The sequence below is a fragment of the Loxodonta africana genome, chromosome 17, assembly GCF_030014295.1.
Source record: "Loxodonta africana isolate mLoxAfr1 chromosome 17, mLoxAfr1.hap2, whole genome shotgun sequence".
NCBI lineage: Eukaryota > Metazoa > Chordata > Mammalia > Proboscidea > Elephantidae > Loxodonta > Loxodonta africana.
The window spans coordinates 36,087,368-36,103,395 of record NC_087358.1 but is presented as its reverse complement, the minus strand read 5'-3'; the positions used below and the strand labels follow the sequence as shown (position 1 = coordinate 36,103,395).

Below are 16,028 nucleotides of genomic sequence, written 5' to 3'. Positions count from 1 at the left end.
GGCATCAATTATAAGTGTTTATGTACAAATTGACAGCTATAGGTTCTAAAATATTTCTCTTGTTTCATGTGTCAGAATCTTTTTGGCCTTTTAAGGTTGTCTTCTTTTGTGTGTGTGTTTCCATGTTTACAAGCCCCTGGCTGTTAATATCGTTAAATTTTACTCATCTGACAGGAAGAAGGATTTTGAAATCATTGTTAGGCAAAGAAACATTAAAAAAATCAGAAAAAAAAACTTTCCACATTTAATCTGTTAAACAATGGCAAATTTCTTATGAATCAGTGATACTGTAATTGAACTGCAGACATTTTTAGAGCAAGCTTGCTTTGGCTTTTTCACCCTCCGATTTGGAATCTGCTCACAGTACTGCCAGCTTAACCAAAAAGGATTAACTCTCATATCCAACTGAGAACACAGATAATTCTCAGTAATTGGTAAAAAATGAAGATGAATGGGGCTGAGAGATAAGGAGCAATTAGCTCATCAGCAGTTACAGCTGTGCACTCAATCCGGATCCATCTCTTGAGTCTCGGCCCCTTTTAAAGAACCTAAGCAGAATAAGCATAGGACACCCCCTCCCCAAAAAATTGCTATACCTGCCCATCATGTCTCTACTCTTCCATTTTATTTCCTTACTACACAAAGACACCTGTCATAGCATGCTATGTAAATTACTACCTCTCTCAGGACCTATGTCTAAAGCCAATCTTCTTTTTAAACTTTTTTTTTTTTATATAACAGAAACCAAATGACTACTGTAGACACTCTTAAATTCCCTGTCAATCGTTTCATTATAGCAGCATCATCTGTTTGAAAATATAAGCAATTCCCTTATCTAATTATAGGAAGGATTTGAGGTTCATTAACATTGCCAAGGCAGAGAATCCAATGTGTAACTGCATGGCTCTGCTTGGTGGCCTGTGTTCTCAGTTTCCTTTTATTTGCTTTCTCAAGGTCTCCAAGACTTTTTCCTGAAATCATAAAACTCATTTTTCCTTCCAAATAGACGTGTGTTTGAAGAACGGAAATGACTCCAGTATAAACTATTCTATTTCTGCAAGAATCCTTTAAACAACAACAACAAAAGATAAGGAGATGGTCAGCTGGGAAAGAGAATTTTATCTACATATCTGCCTGGCTTTTTTGTTTGTTTGTTTGTTTGTTTGTTCATCTGTTTGTTTTGTTGGTTGGTGGACAGGAGAAGGAAGGTGTAAGGAATACTACTGCAGAACATAGCCATTTATCCCAAACTCAGGTTCTAAGTTTTACTTAAAATTCTTACGTCCTTTCTAACTAGAGTGAGTTTGAGTAAATGAAAAAGAATCATACATTTGGGACACGTGCAAGGCGCTCAGCTTTGTAGGTCTCTCTATCGGTGCACTCTTGCCCATGTCCCTCAGTGCTCAGAAAGAGAAAAATCCTAAAGTCTTTAAGATTACTTCACTTCCTTCAAGAAATAACAGCAGTTAGAGGATTATGACTATAGTTTAAACAATGAGATTTTTCTCAGGACATCTGTTTTAAGATCACATTTTGAATAGATATGAACTCATTTCCTTCTAAGCAAGCAATCTACTATTGTTGATAGCTGTTTACCAGTTCTATGAGTCAGATATTAGCTAGTGGCAAAGGTCCTCTGAAATCCTCCGAGTATTCTTTAAACTGTGTACATGGTGTTTTCCTTAAATAAAATGTTAAGAGAAGTAAAATTGCTGTCTTTTCCTGCCTCTTGGTAAATTATAGTCCACAAATTCTTGCACTTGGGAATAATATTTAATGCATTTATTTTTAAAGAGCTATTTCCTTTGTTATCATGAGTTAAGGGACAAGATACTAGGTTTAGCAAGTATTTAAATAACATTGAACTATTAAGAGATTCTCACTATATCAATATTTATGTAGCATTCAAATACTAGAAGTAAAATTCAGTTTCCTTTATTTAGATTAAACCAATTGTGTTTGATTTAGTATCCTCAAAAATGTCTACAATGCCAAAAAAAAAAAAAAAGATAAAAACACAGCTTCAGATATCATTGAATTGACCTTGGGTTCACTGGTTTTAAATTCAACTTTTGCAATACCCCAGTCCCAATTTCTAAGCAGCATTTTTAAACTGGTTATGTAGATCAGCCCTCAAAGCAAAAAAACAGCAATTTATCCGGCCTGTATGTTGTGGATAGCGTTGCCACTAAAAAGAATCCAGGACATTTTTCCTTCTTATCTACAATGTAGCTCATATCAGCCAACCTGTCACAAGATAGTACTTGATATAAACAAGAGATTGCAAAGACATCTCAGTAATCAATATCAGGATGGCTACAGTATGGAAACCCCAACCAGTGCATATCATTTGTCTCAGCATCTATTTCTTTGGCCAAATGAAGCATTAATTCAAATCATAAATCTATGGTGATTTAAATCTGGGAATGAGCACCTGCCTGCTTTAATGATTTATTTTGTACATTTCAGTAAGCAGGAGATTTGTCCATATGAACTGACAGGTCACCTTCAGATGCCAGGAGCAGACTGTTTATCACCATGCAGACTAGCATCTCATCTTAGCGAGTAAATATTAAACTAAAAGAATCCAATTGATTGTGGATGAGGGAGAATGGCGACACGGCCATATATTTTACTCAGCGTGCTGATGCCTCACTCAGATCTATCCTAAGGTCCTCACTTCTTCCTAAAGTGATCGTTCTGTTGGAAAGATGTGAGCTCAAGGTGACCATGTAAAATTGGGATATAAAATAATTATTTGTCTGTGTCAGAGGTTGCTTTAAACACTGCTTTCTGGCTAATTTTTTATGACTCATATTACAAACTGGGATCAGCTATAATAAAATAATCCCTCACCTCACCAAGCCAAATCAAAACAAACCAAGCAAAAGCAAAATCTATTTGCTGGTGCATAAGGGTTTATTTACAACCAAGGCAAAAACAGTGTTCCTAAAAGGGAACGCTTTAACTGTTTACCAGGACTTCTGAGCTAGATATGTATCAAACTCGTTGCCATTGAGCCGATTCCAGCCCATAGCAAACCTAGAAGACAGAGCAGAACTGCCCCATAGGGTACAGAATCCCTGAATTGACTTCAAAAACATTGCTGGATGTGGGCAAGGCTGAGAAGCAAGAGTGCATGATTTAAGTAGCACCTCTCTGAGGGTTTTCACTTCTCTAAAGAGCCAACTGATAGATTCGTGAGAGTAGTAAGCCTGCATTCTGAAATACAGGTTTCTGAGATTCTTGGGATTCCTCATAGAATTCAGATGCTTTGAGCCCACTTTCCTAAGCCCCTCAAGCTCTTGAAGGACCTGGCCCATCCTGTGAGAATAGTTTGATAATGTAGTAGTGGGGTCCATTCTCTGTAGGCCCCTGTGTGCAGGGACTGTGTTATGACTTTGATTATGTTCCTAGAAGGAGTTAAAATCAAACGTACAACAAAATCCAAATGGAGTAACAGCTACCCCCAAACTCCCTCACAGTCCTGCAGCTTGATAAAAAATTTAGCAGAGAGACAAGAAAACGGAAAAGAAAAACAGTTGGTGGAAGCAAAAAGAGGAAGAAGGTAATTTTCAGGAGGGCAAGTTTGCAGAAATAATAATAGTAGCAAAACAACTAGCCTTACTGGTGACCAACAATGGGATAGCAGACACTGTGATAGGTAATGTCATAAACACTTGACAAATTTGTTCTTTAACTCTCATGATGTAGATACTGTTACTTTTGTCATTTTACAGAGGTGGAAGCTGAAGCTCAGAAAGCTTACATAACTTTCCAAAGTCACAGAGCAAGAAATTACTGAACACTTAGCAAGCAGCAGGCATTGCCCTCAGATCCAAAGACGACTGAGGCCTTGTAAACCAGCTGCTCAATTCAACAACTGCTTTGATCCAGCAACCTCACTCCCTACCCCAACCTTGCCCTGTATCTTCCACAACCTACCCCATTCCCATCCCCAAATCATTTTCCCTAATCTCTAGATAAAGGTGTTAGAAGGGGTGGTGTCCAGGGATGACGACGAATTGTACATTCTTAGAGGACAGCAGCATATGGGAATAGAATGAAAATAACAATGATAACGCTGTTTTCCCAAATCAGCTACAGTTATTCAACATAAATGATCTACAGGCCTTAAAGGTTAGTCAAGGCAACAACGTTAAGAGTCGTAAAACATTAAGATCCCTTTAGGAAAATTTACACCAATTTCTGCTCCTGGTTCAAACTGGTGTGTACAATAGATAACAAAACTAAAATGCAGTACAAACTACAAACTAAATAAAAGAAGAAAAATGTTTTCTTCCAACTAAAACACAAGAGAAAATTCAAATTGTTTCTTTTTTAAGCCATTAGGATAGTCTTGCACTGAAATCATTAGGATAAGCTGGAATTTGGTCAGTAGGCAGATATTATTGTATGATATTAAATGTTAAATATATGCCAGTGCTTAACCATAAGCCATGGTCTCCTTGTCTTATGCCTGTTGATTTCCTCAAGGCCAACTTCTGTTCAGCTGATCAGGCAAATTCAGAGGCACCATGCTTTAACATACCAAAATCCTTTGCTGCCAAGTTGATTCCGACTCACAGCAACCCCACAGGACAGAGTGGAACTGCCCCATGGGGTTTCCAAGGAGCGGCTGGTGGATTTAAACTGCCAACCTTTTAGTTAACAGCTGAACTCTTAACCACTGCACTACCAGACCTCCTTATAGTTTGCTTTAAATGTTATTAAATTGCCTATTTGAAAGACCCCGTCATCATAGTACCATCAAGAACAGTCTGCCTGAAAGGCTCACTCTTCTAAAATTATGGAAAAAAAAAAAAATCCAGGTTTTGTTTTGAACGATAGCTATAATTTATGGTAGCTAATTGGTTGTTAAGGGTCCAATTTTGCCGTTTTATAGGCCAAACTAAATAAAAGGTTGATATTCTAAAATAATGTGTACTTAGTAGCTTTAAAACCAGAATTATAATTCCTTCATTTTATTTCAATATTGTTTTAACTTTTCAATGTCTAAATTTATGTGTGTGAGCCATGACCTAAACAATCTGTTGCCCTCCTTGTCTGCCCACTAAAAAAAAAAAAAAGGAGCCCTGAAAAAGCAAGCACTGATGTTTTTCTTAGGCCCTTGCGGAGCTTAGAGCCATCTCTCTTGGCTCTCTTCCACCTCCTTTCATCCTTCTAAGAATTGTCACCACCTTGCTTGTAACCTACTCTCAAATCAAATCCATTAGTGCCAACTCCTTTTCTATTTTCCTTATGCAGTCCTGCTGAAAAGTTCAATTTGTTCCCCTTTCTCCATTAGAAGCTGCCTTTTGGCATCACTGGAAAAGTGGTACTTTGTTTTGTGTATATATCTTTCAAAAATGCTTTTTACCCTAACACTCATATCTAGTGTATTCTTCCAGGGAACTGTTGTGAAAATTATTTCTAGAATCCGTATCATTCTTTCCTATACTCTTACCTATATGTTAACAGGCTGAAGGTAGAAAGAGGCTGATTATCTTAAATAATCCATTAGGATGCTGCATAAAAAAGTGAATTTAATTGAACTTCATGTACATCTCTTGGACAGAGTATCTTGTTGCACATTTCTTTCACCATTCAAATTTCCTTTGTCAAATTACATTTTAAGCATGGCTTCTACATTTTCAAAGGAAGCAATGCCGTGGATTGGCAGAAGAAAATACTTTACCACACCAACGCACGGATGCCAAAGATTTCATCCATAAACAAATTAAGCTACCTTTGAAGATGTGTTTGATGAAAAAAAATTACTCAAATATTCTACAAAGAGAAAACCGTGCCTTTTGGTTTAACGCTGACTGTTAGCTTTTCATCTCTTTCCATATCTCAGGAAAGAAAAAAAAAAATCAAGAGAACTTATGGATGCATTGTTTAAAAGAGAGATTGGTAATATTGAGTATGGAAAGAATTAATCATCAACGTAATTCTTATTACTGGTAGCACATGAAAAGATATGTTTATATGTTTAGCTATAATGATAGTGAATTTATTACTTTGATAACAAATGCATTAAGAAAAAGATAATTTTAATAAATATTTTTCTTCCCTTTATCTATTTTTTTGAAATTCTGATTTTATTATGAAAGATACCTCTAGTAGAAGCTGCAGACATAAAGTTGATCCTATCATGAAAATAATGTTGCTGATTGTTTATTTAGACTGTGTGTTGTTGGAGATGAAGTGGTTTCTTCAAAACAGATGCTGTTTTCCGAGCTGAAAGTACAGATCTCTTGAATGGGTAGCCAATAGTTTTGCTCTGGAAAAGAAAGTCATTTGGTGGAAAAATGATCACGCTAATTTTCAGTGAACAGACATAACTTACCAACACTTGAATTCATGTCACCATTTTCAGAATCTGCTCCATGTTGGTTACTACTAGCATGATAGTTGCTCATAGCTTCTAACTTGATTTTTTTCACCTTCATTGCTTCGGCAATGGCAGCGTTGGTAGCAGCGGCAGCTGCGGCAGCTGCCGCTGTCAGACCTTAAAAAGAATAAATTAAAAATTAAGTAATTCAAATTCTGATTTTTCATGCAGTGGTTCATATGCTTTATATAACATACATACAAACATATATTTGAGTATCTAATTCCTATATGCAACACTCTGATAACATGTATTCATTCCCAACTATCCAATGAAACAATATTGATATAATGGAAAGACCTCTCTCTAAACTCTCAAATTAAACATTAGCAGAAACACACTTCATACACAGGACAGTAGCAGAAATGTAGCCAGCATTACATCTCAAAGAAATCCATCTGAACATGTCATTACCTGCTTAAACTCTACAGTTGCCTAAAAGCGGTGTGAACAGGGAGTCTGAATTTAGCTTAATCTCAAGGCCTTTCGCTAACTGGTGTAAACCTATACCTCATTGTAAATTACCCAGTGTCCTCACCCTTAGGCCATACTCCAGCTGTGCAGACCATGCCACCATTACCCATCCATGCCCTGCTCTTCAAGCCTGTGCTTTTACACGTGAAATTCCTTTTGTCTGGAATGTCCTTGCACCATGACTCACTTCCCTGTCTTCCCATCCTTCAGCAAAATCTTAACTCGTGCTTAGGAGTCTTATCCTCCCAGTTGGCTCCATGTCCTGTCTTCTTTCGCTGGGCCGTGTTTATATTTCAGTTATAACACATGACATGCTGCACTCTGAGTGCCTGTTTGTACATTGGATTTTCTCACTGGACTGTAAACTACTCAAGGCGGGAACCATGTGCTGCTAAACAACTTGGCATCCCCAGTGTTCAAGATGCTTGAGAAAAGTAAAATAAAAAGAGCTAACCCCTCACTTCTACTTACTAAACATTAATGTTACGGACTGTTTTAAGACATATATATATATATATATATATATACACACACACATATGTCTTAAACATATATGTGTGTATATATATAATATATATGTGTGTGTATTTTTTTATACATATATATCATGGCCCCGGTGGCATGGTGGTTACTTGTTACGGCTGCTAACCAAAAGGTCAGCAGTTTGAATCCACTGGCAGCTCCTTGGAAACCCTATGGGGCAGTTCTACTCTGTCCTATCAGGATGCTATGAGTTGGAATCAACTAGAAGGCAACAGGATATATATATATATATATAATACACACAAAGTAGTTTAAGCCTCTCCATAACATTATGTGACTGTAAACACCATTATCCTTACTTCCTGAATAAGGACAACACTGCACAGAATGGAAACCTAGGCCTTCTAATTTCAGAGTTTACCCTTTTAACTACTGTTCCATGATGTTTTCGTGATGTTCATCCTGAACACTTCATCTCTCTTGGTCTAGAAATCAGGAGGTAGGGATTGAAGTAAGATTAGAAGCAGACTTTGAGACCAGATCACAGAAGATCAGAATGCTAAGGCCATGCTATTTTACCTTTATTCATAGGTTATAGATAACCACAAAGGTTTTTGAGCAGGAGAGTGTTTGTCTTCCTTAAATACATGAACTTTTACCAAGTCCATTCACTACATCCTGGTATCCTTCATCAGCAAAATGACAAGCCACTGGGATGTAACGATCTCTCCTAACTCTAAAATGTTTAAACATTCTGTTGAGAGAATATGTACTTCCATACCCCTGACCCATACTCTTTTTGTAATGGCTGCGTCAGTGTTTTCTGACTACAGTGCTCCTGCCCTGTTTAAATTTATCTGTGTGATTTATTTCCACTCCCAGCTGGTGGATTAGAGACTGAACACCCCTCTCCTCCATTTCCTCCCCACTAATCATCACTTCTAGTTACTACTGCAAGTTAAGTTACAGCCTAAAGAATTACGAGAAAGTCTTTTTCCCTGAGGACCTTGGCTCTTTTTTAAGAGGTTAGGAGCAGACCCCACCTTTCCTTTAGATCAGACTAAAGAGCCTCTGACAGCTTTCGCCTCAGACCAAGTCCCTCGGATTGGATCTTTGTAGGAAAAACTGATAACTATCCCTAAAAAGGCATTGACTTAAACTCAAAGAATCCATCTGAGTCTGTTCTGAGCACTCATTGCCTTTTAAGTCCCAACTTGAATGGATTCTCTCATCTTCCTATGATTGAATTTTCTCCCCAATTACTCATTTCCTTTTAAGATGTTTCTGAACATTTTCTTTCCTGTTCTCTTAAAACTCTCTTTGTATCCAGGCAAATCTCTCTTCCTCAATTTTGCTATGTCATAAATGTGAACATCCCGCTTGGCCCTTCATTTGGTTGCCTGATGTTGTCCCACCTCCAATTTATGACATTTCTAGGATCTTTCTCTTCAGTTTATGCTGCAGGTAAATCTTGTTCCATAGCATTCAAATAAGAAAGATAAATCTATAATTTGAGATATGATTATTATTAGATAGACTTGAATCAAATTAAGTAGCATGAAATGTAACTATATGTGACATGGGCTTGGGCACACCATTTGCTCTCACTGAGAATGATTTCTTCATCAGTGAAACAGTTCTAACTACAAAGGGCTAAATATAAGGATTAAATAAAATAAGCTATATGAACAACACCACATGATGTTTAGTAAAAACTGGGCCTGCATTACATTCTAGTTGCTCAACGAGTAAAGTCCAGCCCTATCTATGATTCCTGTAGGATATCTGGTGTTGGCCACAGTCACCTCAGCTAAAAGAATCCTACTTGTCATGTAGCTACAATATTCCTTGACTTTTAAAAATGTTCTCTTATAATTTAGCTGATCTTATTTATAGTATTCTTTTTTTTATTATTTCACCAGTTTTACCTTTGTAATACAAATTGTAAAAGATACATATGCATTTATGTATGGGTATGTATATACATATACATACATATATAAATGCACTAGATAGCTAGATGAGAGATAGCTAGATGACGGATGGGTGGATGGATGGATGGATGGATGGATGGATGGATGGATGGATGGATGGATGGGTGATAGGTAGATAGGTAGATAGACAGACAGACAGACAGACAGACAAACAGATATAGCCCTGGGTGGTACAAATGGTTAACAAATTCAGTTGCTAAGCAAAAGACTGGAAGTTTGAGTTAAGAAGCACCTCAGTAAAAGATCTGGCAATCTACTCTAAAAAAATCAGCCATTGTTTTACTATGACACACATGGAATCAGGGAGGCCTGTGCAGACTCCTCACTCTTCACTCTCCACCTGGAAAAAGCTACCAACATTTCAAAAAATCAGCTCCAGTCCCACTTCTTTCAGAAGCTATACCTGACTTTACCCTGCCCAGCCCTCAAGTGGAGACAGTGATGCACAGTGTTATGAATTGAATTGTGTTCCCCAAAATTGTGTGTCATCTTGGCTAGGCCATGATTCCCAGTATTGCATGGTTGTACACCATTTTGTCATCTGATGTGATTTCCCTATATATTGTAAATCCTACCCCTATTAATGAGGGAGGATTAGAAGCAGTTACGTTAATAAGATACAACTCAATCTACAAAGTTAGGTTGTGTTTTAAGTCAATCTCTTTTAAGATATAAAAGAGGGAATCTAGCTGAGAGACAGGGAGACCTCACACCACCAAGAAACAAAGGCGAGGAGAACAGCGTGTCCTTTGTACCCGGGGTCCCTGAACTTCAGAAGGTCCTCGACCAGGTAGATTGATGACGAGGACCTTCCCCAGAACCAACAGAGAGGGGAAGCCTTCTCCTGGAGCTGACACCTTGAATTCAGGCTTCTAGTCTCCTAGACTTTGAGAGAATAAATTTCTCTCTGTTAAAGCCATCCACTTGTGGCATTTTTGTTATAGCAGCGCTGGACAATTAAGACACACTTGCTTTGCTCTCATCAACCTTGTATGAGACTTGGCCATCCAGCACCAGAATCATCCAGGGTGCTTTTAAATCATGCAGATGACTGAGCCATAATATCTGAGATTCTGCCTCAGTAGGTATGAGTTTGGTTCCCTGCATCGGTGAATTTCTGGTTGATTTTAGTGATTCACAGGTTATTTAAATGTGCAATCTCAGTGGAGAAAATCAGGCCTATGAATTCTTCATTGATTTTTTTAGGGGGTGTGCATGCTACCAGGAGGTGGAGCCCTGGTGGTGCAGTGGTTAAGAGCTCAGCTGCTAACCAAAAGGTCGGCAGTTCAAATTCACCAGCCGTTCCTTGGAAACCCTATGGGGTAGTTCTATTCTGTCCTATAAGGTTGCTATGAGTCGGAATTGACTCAATGGCAAAGGTTTTTTTGTTTGTTTGTTTTTGGTATTAGGGGTTCAGGCTACCTCCTTTAACCTAGGCTTTAACATCAAAAGGGCAGAAATGCTTTCTTAGTATCTGTTTCCCAAACATTTATCGCGATGTCTGGGATAAATTATTGCTGAATGAATAAATGCTTCTCAAAGTATTTTACTTGCAGTCATAGAAAAAATATGGTAATTATTTGAGATTGTCAATGGAAGGCAATTTAAAACATTACTTTCCTGTTACAATAAATGTGAATAGAGTACGACTAGCAAATCTCATTAATACAACGCATGACTCTCAGAAGGTACATCTGGCCTAGAGCTAGGAAGTACCACAAAGGATTTACCATCCCACCCACCCCCTGCATTCACTGAACGTCCTGATGGTCTTGCAGTGGCCCTTTCCAGTCCCCAAGGCAATTCTCAAACCCCTTCAACTGCTGTCTCTAGAAAGAAGTCCAATTGTATAGTTGTTTCCTACTGAAGTTGCCTTAAAAAAAAAGTGTAATGAAGTCACAACATATCTCTAGTCATTGGTCTATACTTCCTAGAGAATCCAAATTGTAACATTTTCTTTTTAAGAAGTATCTTGTGTAAACACTGACAAACCCTAACATTTATCACACTTTTTTACCCCCTTTGTAAAACCCTTTTATCATATCCCACTTGCCATAGTTCTTCTCCCCTTGCCTCACACTGGTAAAGTTTTTATATACTACCTGCTTCAATATCCCACCCTGAAGTACCTTAATACATATTGCAAAACTGCCATTGCTTTTAACTCTTCCAATCAAAACAACCCATCTTCCCCTCAAAACTAAGCAATTCAATGTTTCTCAGAATGCTAATCTGCATTAAACTTGGCTGAAATGTATAGTAAAAATGGAGATTCTTTTCCCCAAGGCCACAGCCACAGAATCTATTTTGGGGGTGGACTGAAGGATCCATTTTTACCTTACAACCAGTTGTTTATGATGCTCACTGCCCTGAGATTATTTGATGACAGTAACTTACACTAAAATGCAGCTGCATCTTACAAGAAAAGCTTTATTTACAAACTTGATCATCACTGCAATTATTTTAAAATATGAATAAACTTGAGAACGAGCAGGAAGCTTGTTAAAATACAAATTCAGGTTGGACTGAGCAATCAGAGTTTTCAGGCATATTGCTGTAGTATCGACTTTGGGAGCGTTTTCTTACGCCTTTTGCCTATCCCGCCAGAAGCACAAAGGCCAGCTAGGTAACGCAGCACATCTTTACATGCCTGATGCAACACTAGTATACATTTTTAATTCCAGGAACCCTTTCATGCATGTGTCTATTTGGCATACACAGTGATTGTTATTTAAACAGACTGGATAATTAATGGAGCCCCTGGGTGGTATAGAGAGTGAATCACTCAGCTGCTAAATGAAAGGTGTAAACCCACCCAACAGTGCCACGGAAGGCATGCCTGGCAATCTGCTTCTGAAAGACAACTGTTGGAAAACTCTGTGGAGTGCAGTTCTACTTTGCAACAAATGGGGCCATGATGAGTCAGAACTGACTTGACTGCAACTGGTTTGGTTTTGGGTTTGAGGTAGTTTTCCTTTTTTCATTGAGGGAAATAAATCATATAAGAATTCATAATGTATAATAAAGAAATGAATGAATGAATAAATGACATTTTACAATAAGGAAAGATTAGTCCATCTCTTTTACCTTGATAAATTTACTTTCATATTCTCAAAAAAACATTCATAGTATCTTTTACAACAACAAGAAAATCTGTTCTGAACTGAGAAGTCACGTGTACAACTTGATTTTAATTTAAAAGATTCTAAATGCAATTTTATCAACAATGTGAAAGCTTTAGTGTGCACTTAAAATTAGTTTTCCACTGATAGAAAGAATGGATTGAAAAACACTACATATAACAAAGGAGGTTCCACTGTTTTATTTGTATCAGATAAAAATTCATATATTATGTACTCATAGACCTTCAGTTGCCCCTCAGCCAAAATACTGTACATAAACTTCCATTGCTATCTCATATGCCTTATATAATGCAAAAATATTTAGGGTTCTGTTCTGTCCTATTTGATTTTCACAAACTCTACCACTTGCAATTTAATTGAATAGATCCTTACACAGAATTTAGAAACTCAGGTTGTCATATTATTGTCTGAATTATGATGCAAACTGATTGAAGTGGGCTGCCTCTGCTCTGTTTCTTCAGAGCAAATTCCGTACATATATATTTTTTAATTGGCTATTGTTAAAAATTCTTCTTTATTTTTATCTTGGCTAACTGATTTCTTTTTATTTTGCTTTTCACTTTTTAATGCTCCACTGAAATCTTCCACTGTTCCTACTGAATAAGTGACTAGCATAGGAATTGCTAGCTATACTTGTTATCCTGTAAGGAGCAAGTATAATACTGTAGTTGAAAACAGTGCTTTGAAGACATATACACTTTGGACAATGCCTTCAAATTTATCTGGGATACAGCAGCAAGTTCTATAGTTTCCCGTGCTTCAAAATTCTCTATTCAAAATTCACCTTTAAACATAGGGGTAACAGTTTTGACCTGACAGGGGCGTAGTGGGAATAAAGTTAAAATAATGTATATAATAGCCTGGGCACATATTAAGCCCTCTGAAAATGGTAGTAGACGTTATCAAAAAGTAACCCAAAATATCCATAATGTCCCTATAGTTAGTTTTGTGTTTTTTGTGAATACCTTTACTCAGTTACAAAAATGCAAGTGTGACAAAAGGTATCTAACAACATAAAGTATTTAGCTATCTGACAAACAGATCTAAAAACCATGATTCCATCAAATCATTTGAAATAGCTGTCTACATTGATCAAATTTATGATAAAATCGCTAAATCTCTACTCTTGCTGTTTTGACGCAAAGTCTTCGCTACTTTCAAGTCAATAGCCTAAAACCTGTCTATGGGTTTGTCTTTTGGAAGGGAAGCAGGCATTGTTACTACTTAAAAGCCTGAATTTACTTTGCAAAGATAGTGTGCTTTTTCTGTGTGCAACTTTTATCAAAACAGCTTTAAATTCTTCAAATGCCATTTCACACTCCTGATCATTCTCTTTCCAAAAATGAAAAGTATTCCTGTTCTATTTTTTCCAAATACACTAATATCCTTAGTTATAAATACTAGATTACAACTGTAGATTAAGAATATCAATAAAAAAGAGGCATATTGCTGTCAAATTATTTCTCTGATCTGTTTGTTTGCTCATTAACTTGAAAGGTCCAATCTTTGATCTTTGGTTTCAAAGACATCAAGATGACTTCCAAATGTCTGATATATTGTCTACTTCCACACGGCATTCTGTATAAAATGCAGTTCCCCAAGCCTAATGGTTAAATAAAATGGGTTATATGCAAGAGAGAGTAATCATCCAAGACTTTCATATGATAGACTTTTTTATTAGTGTATGTTACTTTACCCAAATTTAGAAGAAATTGTTTTAAACATGCAGGAGATTTTAGCCAATGGTAGTTATAATTAATATTCTGGAATTGATAAGTTATTTATGTCTGGCATTGTTCCTTCTGATTATTCAGGGAGACAGGCGGCTTATAAATATCTCATCACTCCACCGTCACAGAAATTTCATCGACAGTGCACATGCACAGCTATTAGCAATATGAATCTAACCATTACAAGAAGGAGGAAAATCGAACATGTGGCATTAATACGCAGTCCTGGTTCCTAACCATCTGATAGGCAGATGGTGTGAAGCGGATTCTCCAGCTGAAATGAAGGGGCACATCATTTAAAACCTTGTTTGCATTCTAACTGATAGCACTGCCATATTGATATACATGATACATCATGGCAGTATTTGAACAATCTAGTTTGTTTCAGTCATAAATGTTTACAGCCTTGTTTTTTTAATCTTATAAGCATGTTCAGAAGAGTGTATTTTTAATTTATGAAACCTATTGTTTACTTCTGTTGAACTAGAAGATTAGTGGGAAGCAGGAATATTAAATTACATCAACCAGAGCAATACAACCAAGACAGATGAAGAAAATAGGTTTTCTATTTTCAATAAAGGATGTTAGGAAAGGAATTTTAAAATTAGCCCAGGCATTTTTGTATCTTAAATACATTTATTCACTTAAACCTTCTAGCTTTTTCCCCCCTGGTGGCATACAGAGAAACTCAACGCTTTACGCAGTCATTCATTTAAAACTCTCACTGTGTGCAATTAATCTTGTCCAACAATTCAATTCACAAAGTAAAACATCAAAAGGCATAGTTCAATTCAACAGTCATTACTGTGAAGTAATCTTTCTGCTCCTGACAGTTCCTATAGACTCTTTGCAAAACTCTGTTGAAGGTGGATTGTAAGCACCATATGAGTTTGAATTACAACTCAATTGAAATCATTCCAAGTCTTGGAAGTACTCTTGGCTCAATATAACAACTTGAAAATACCAGCACCTTTTCTTCACCCTGTTTTCTTCCTATCCTTATTTAAATACCAGCTGTTCCAAAACTGACACTAATTTTCACAGTTTATTTCTCTATATTTTCCAAATAAACAAAAGTTGTGATTAACACATGCCTGGTTCCATCCTTGAATTATTAAATAACAGAAATGATAAGTAGCTAGAATAAGTAACTTAATTGTGATCAGGGTAGTCTGAAGATTTTGAGGGTGAATTTGTCTCTTAACTTCCATTAGAGTGGCTTTTCTTGCCCTTCAAAGCACGTTTGCATTCTGCAGAGAAAAGAAAAATTGATCCTGGAGGCCATTAATGGAAACACTCCCTATATCAGTATTCAGTTTTTCAATGGATTAAACTAGATCCAAAATGTTTAAATTAACAACAACAACAAAAATCCCACTGATTTGGAGAAACACGCAGAAAGACATGTTATCACCCTATTGATAATGACTAATAAATGAAAATTTACCTCAAATTCAGCTCGGCATTCTTATTCTGAATAGCTTTAACTGTCAATCTTCCAGAGTAAAGGAGACAGGAGCAGCATAAAGTCAGAGAGAGGGAGCGCCCTGGGGATGACACTGGCCAGGTATAAATCACTGAGAAATTTCCACGAGAGTTTTGGAAAAGCCTAACTTCTGATCAAGAATGCATAGTATCAAGCTGAAAGATCATTAATTAAATTTCTTCCATCACTATATTTGTTTCAAGAAAATGGCTCACACAGTTGTGGAGGCTGGCAAGTCCCAAATTCATGGGTCAGGTGTCAGGCTGGAGGCTTCTCCTGAAACAAGGCTGCCAGCTCAGGGATTTGTGGAAGCTGATGAAT

The 16,028-nt window shown here is 37.0% G+C and overlaps 1 protein-coding gene across 2 annotated transcripts in view; it reads right to left on the bottom strand.

The window, feature by feature from the left end:
• DACH1 (dachshund family transcription factor 1) overlaps window positions 1-16,028 on the bottom strand; it is a 488,298-nt gene that overhangs the window by 225,211 nt on the left and 247,059 nt on the right. For both annotated transcript variants that reach the window (XM_064270052.1, XM_064270053.1), the window contains exon 3: window positions 6,353-6,514. In XM_064270052.1, coding sequence (XP_064126122.1) covers window positions 6,353-6,514 — 162 coding nt within the window. The remainder of the gene's footprint in view (window positions 1-6,352; window positions 6,515-16,028) is intronic.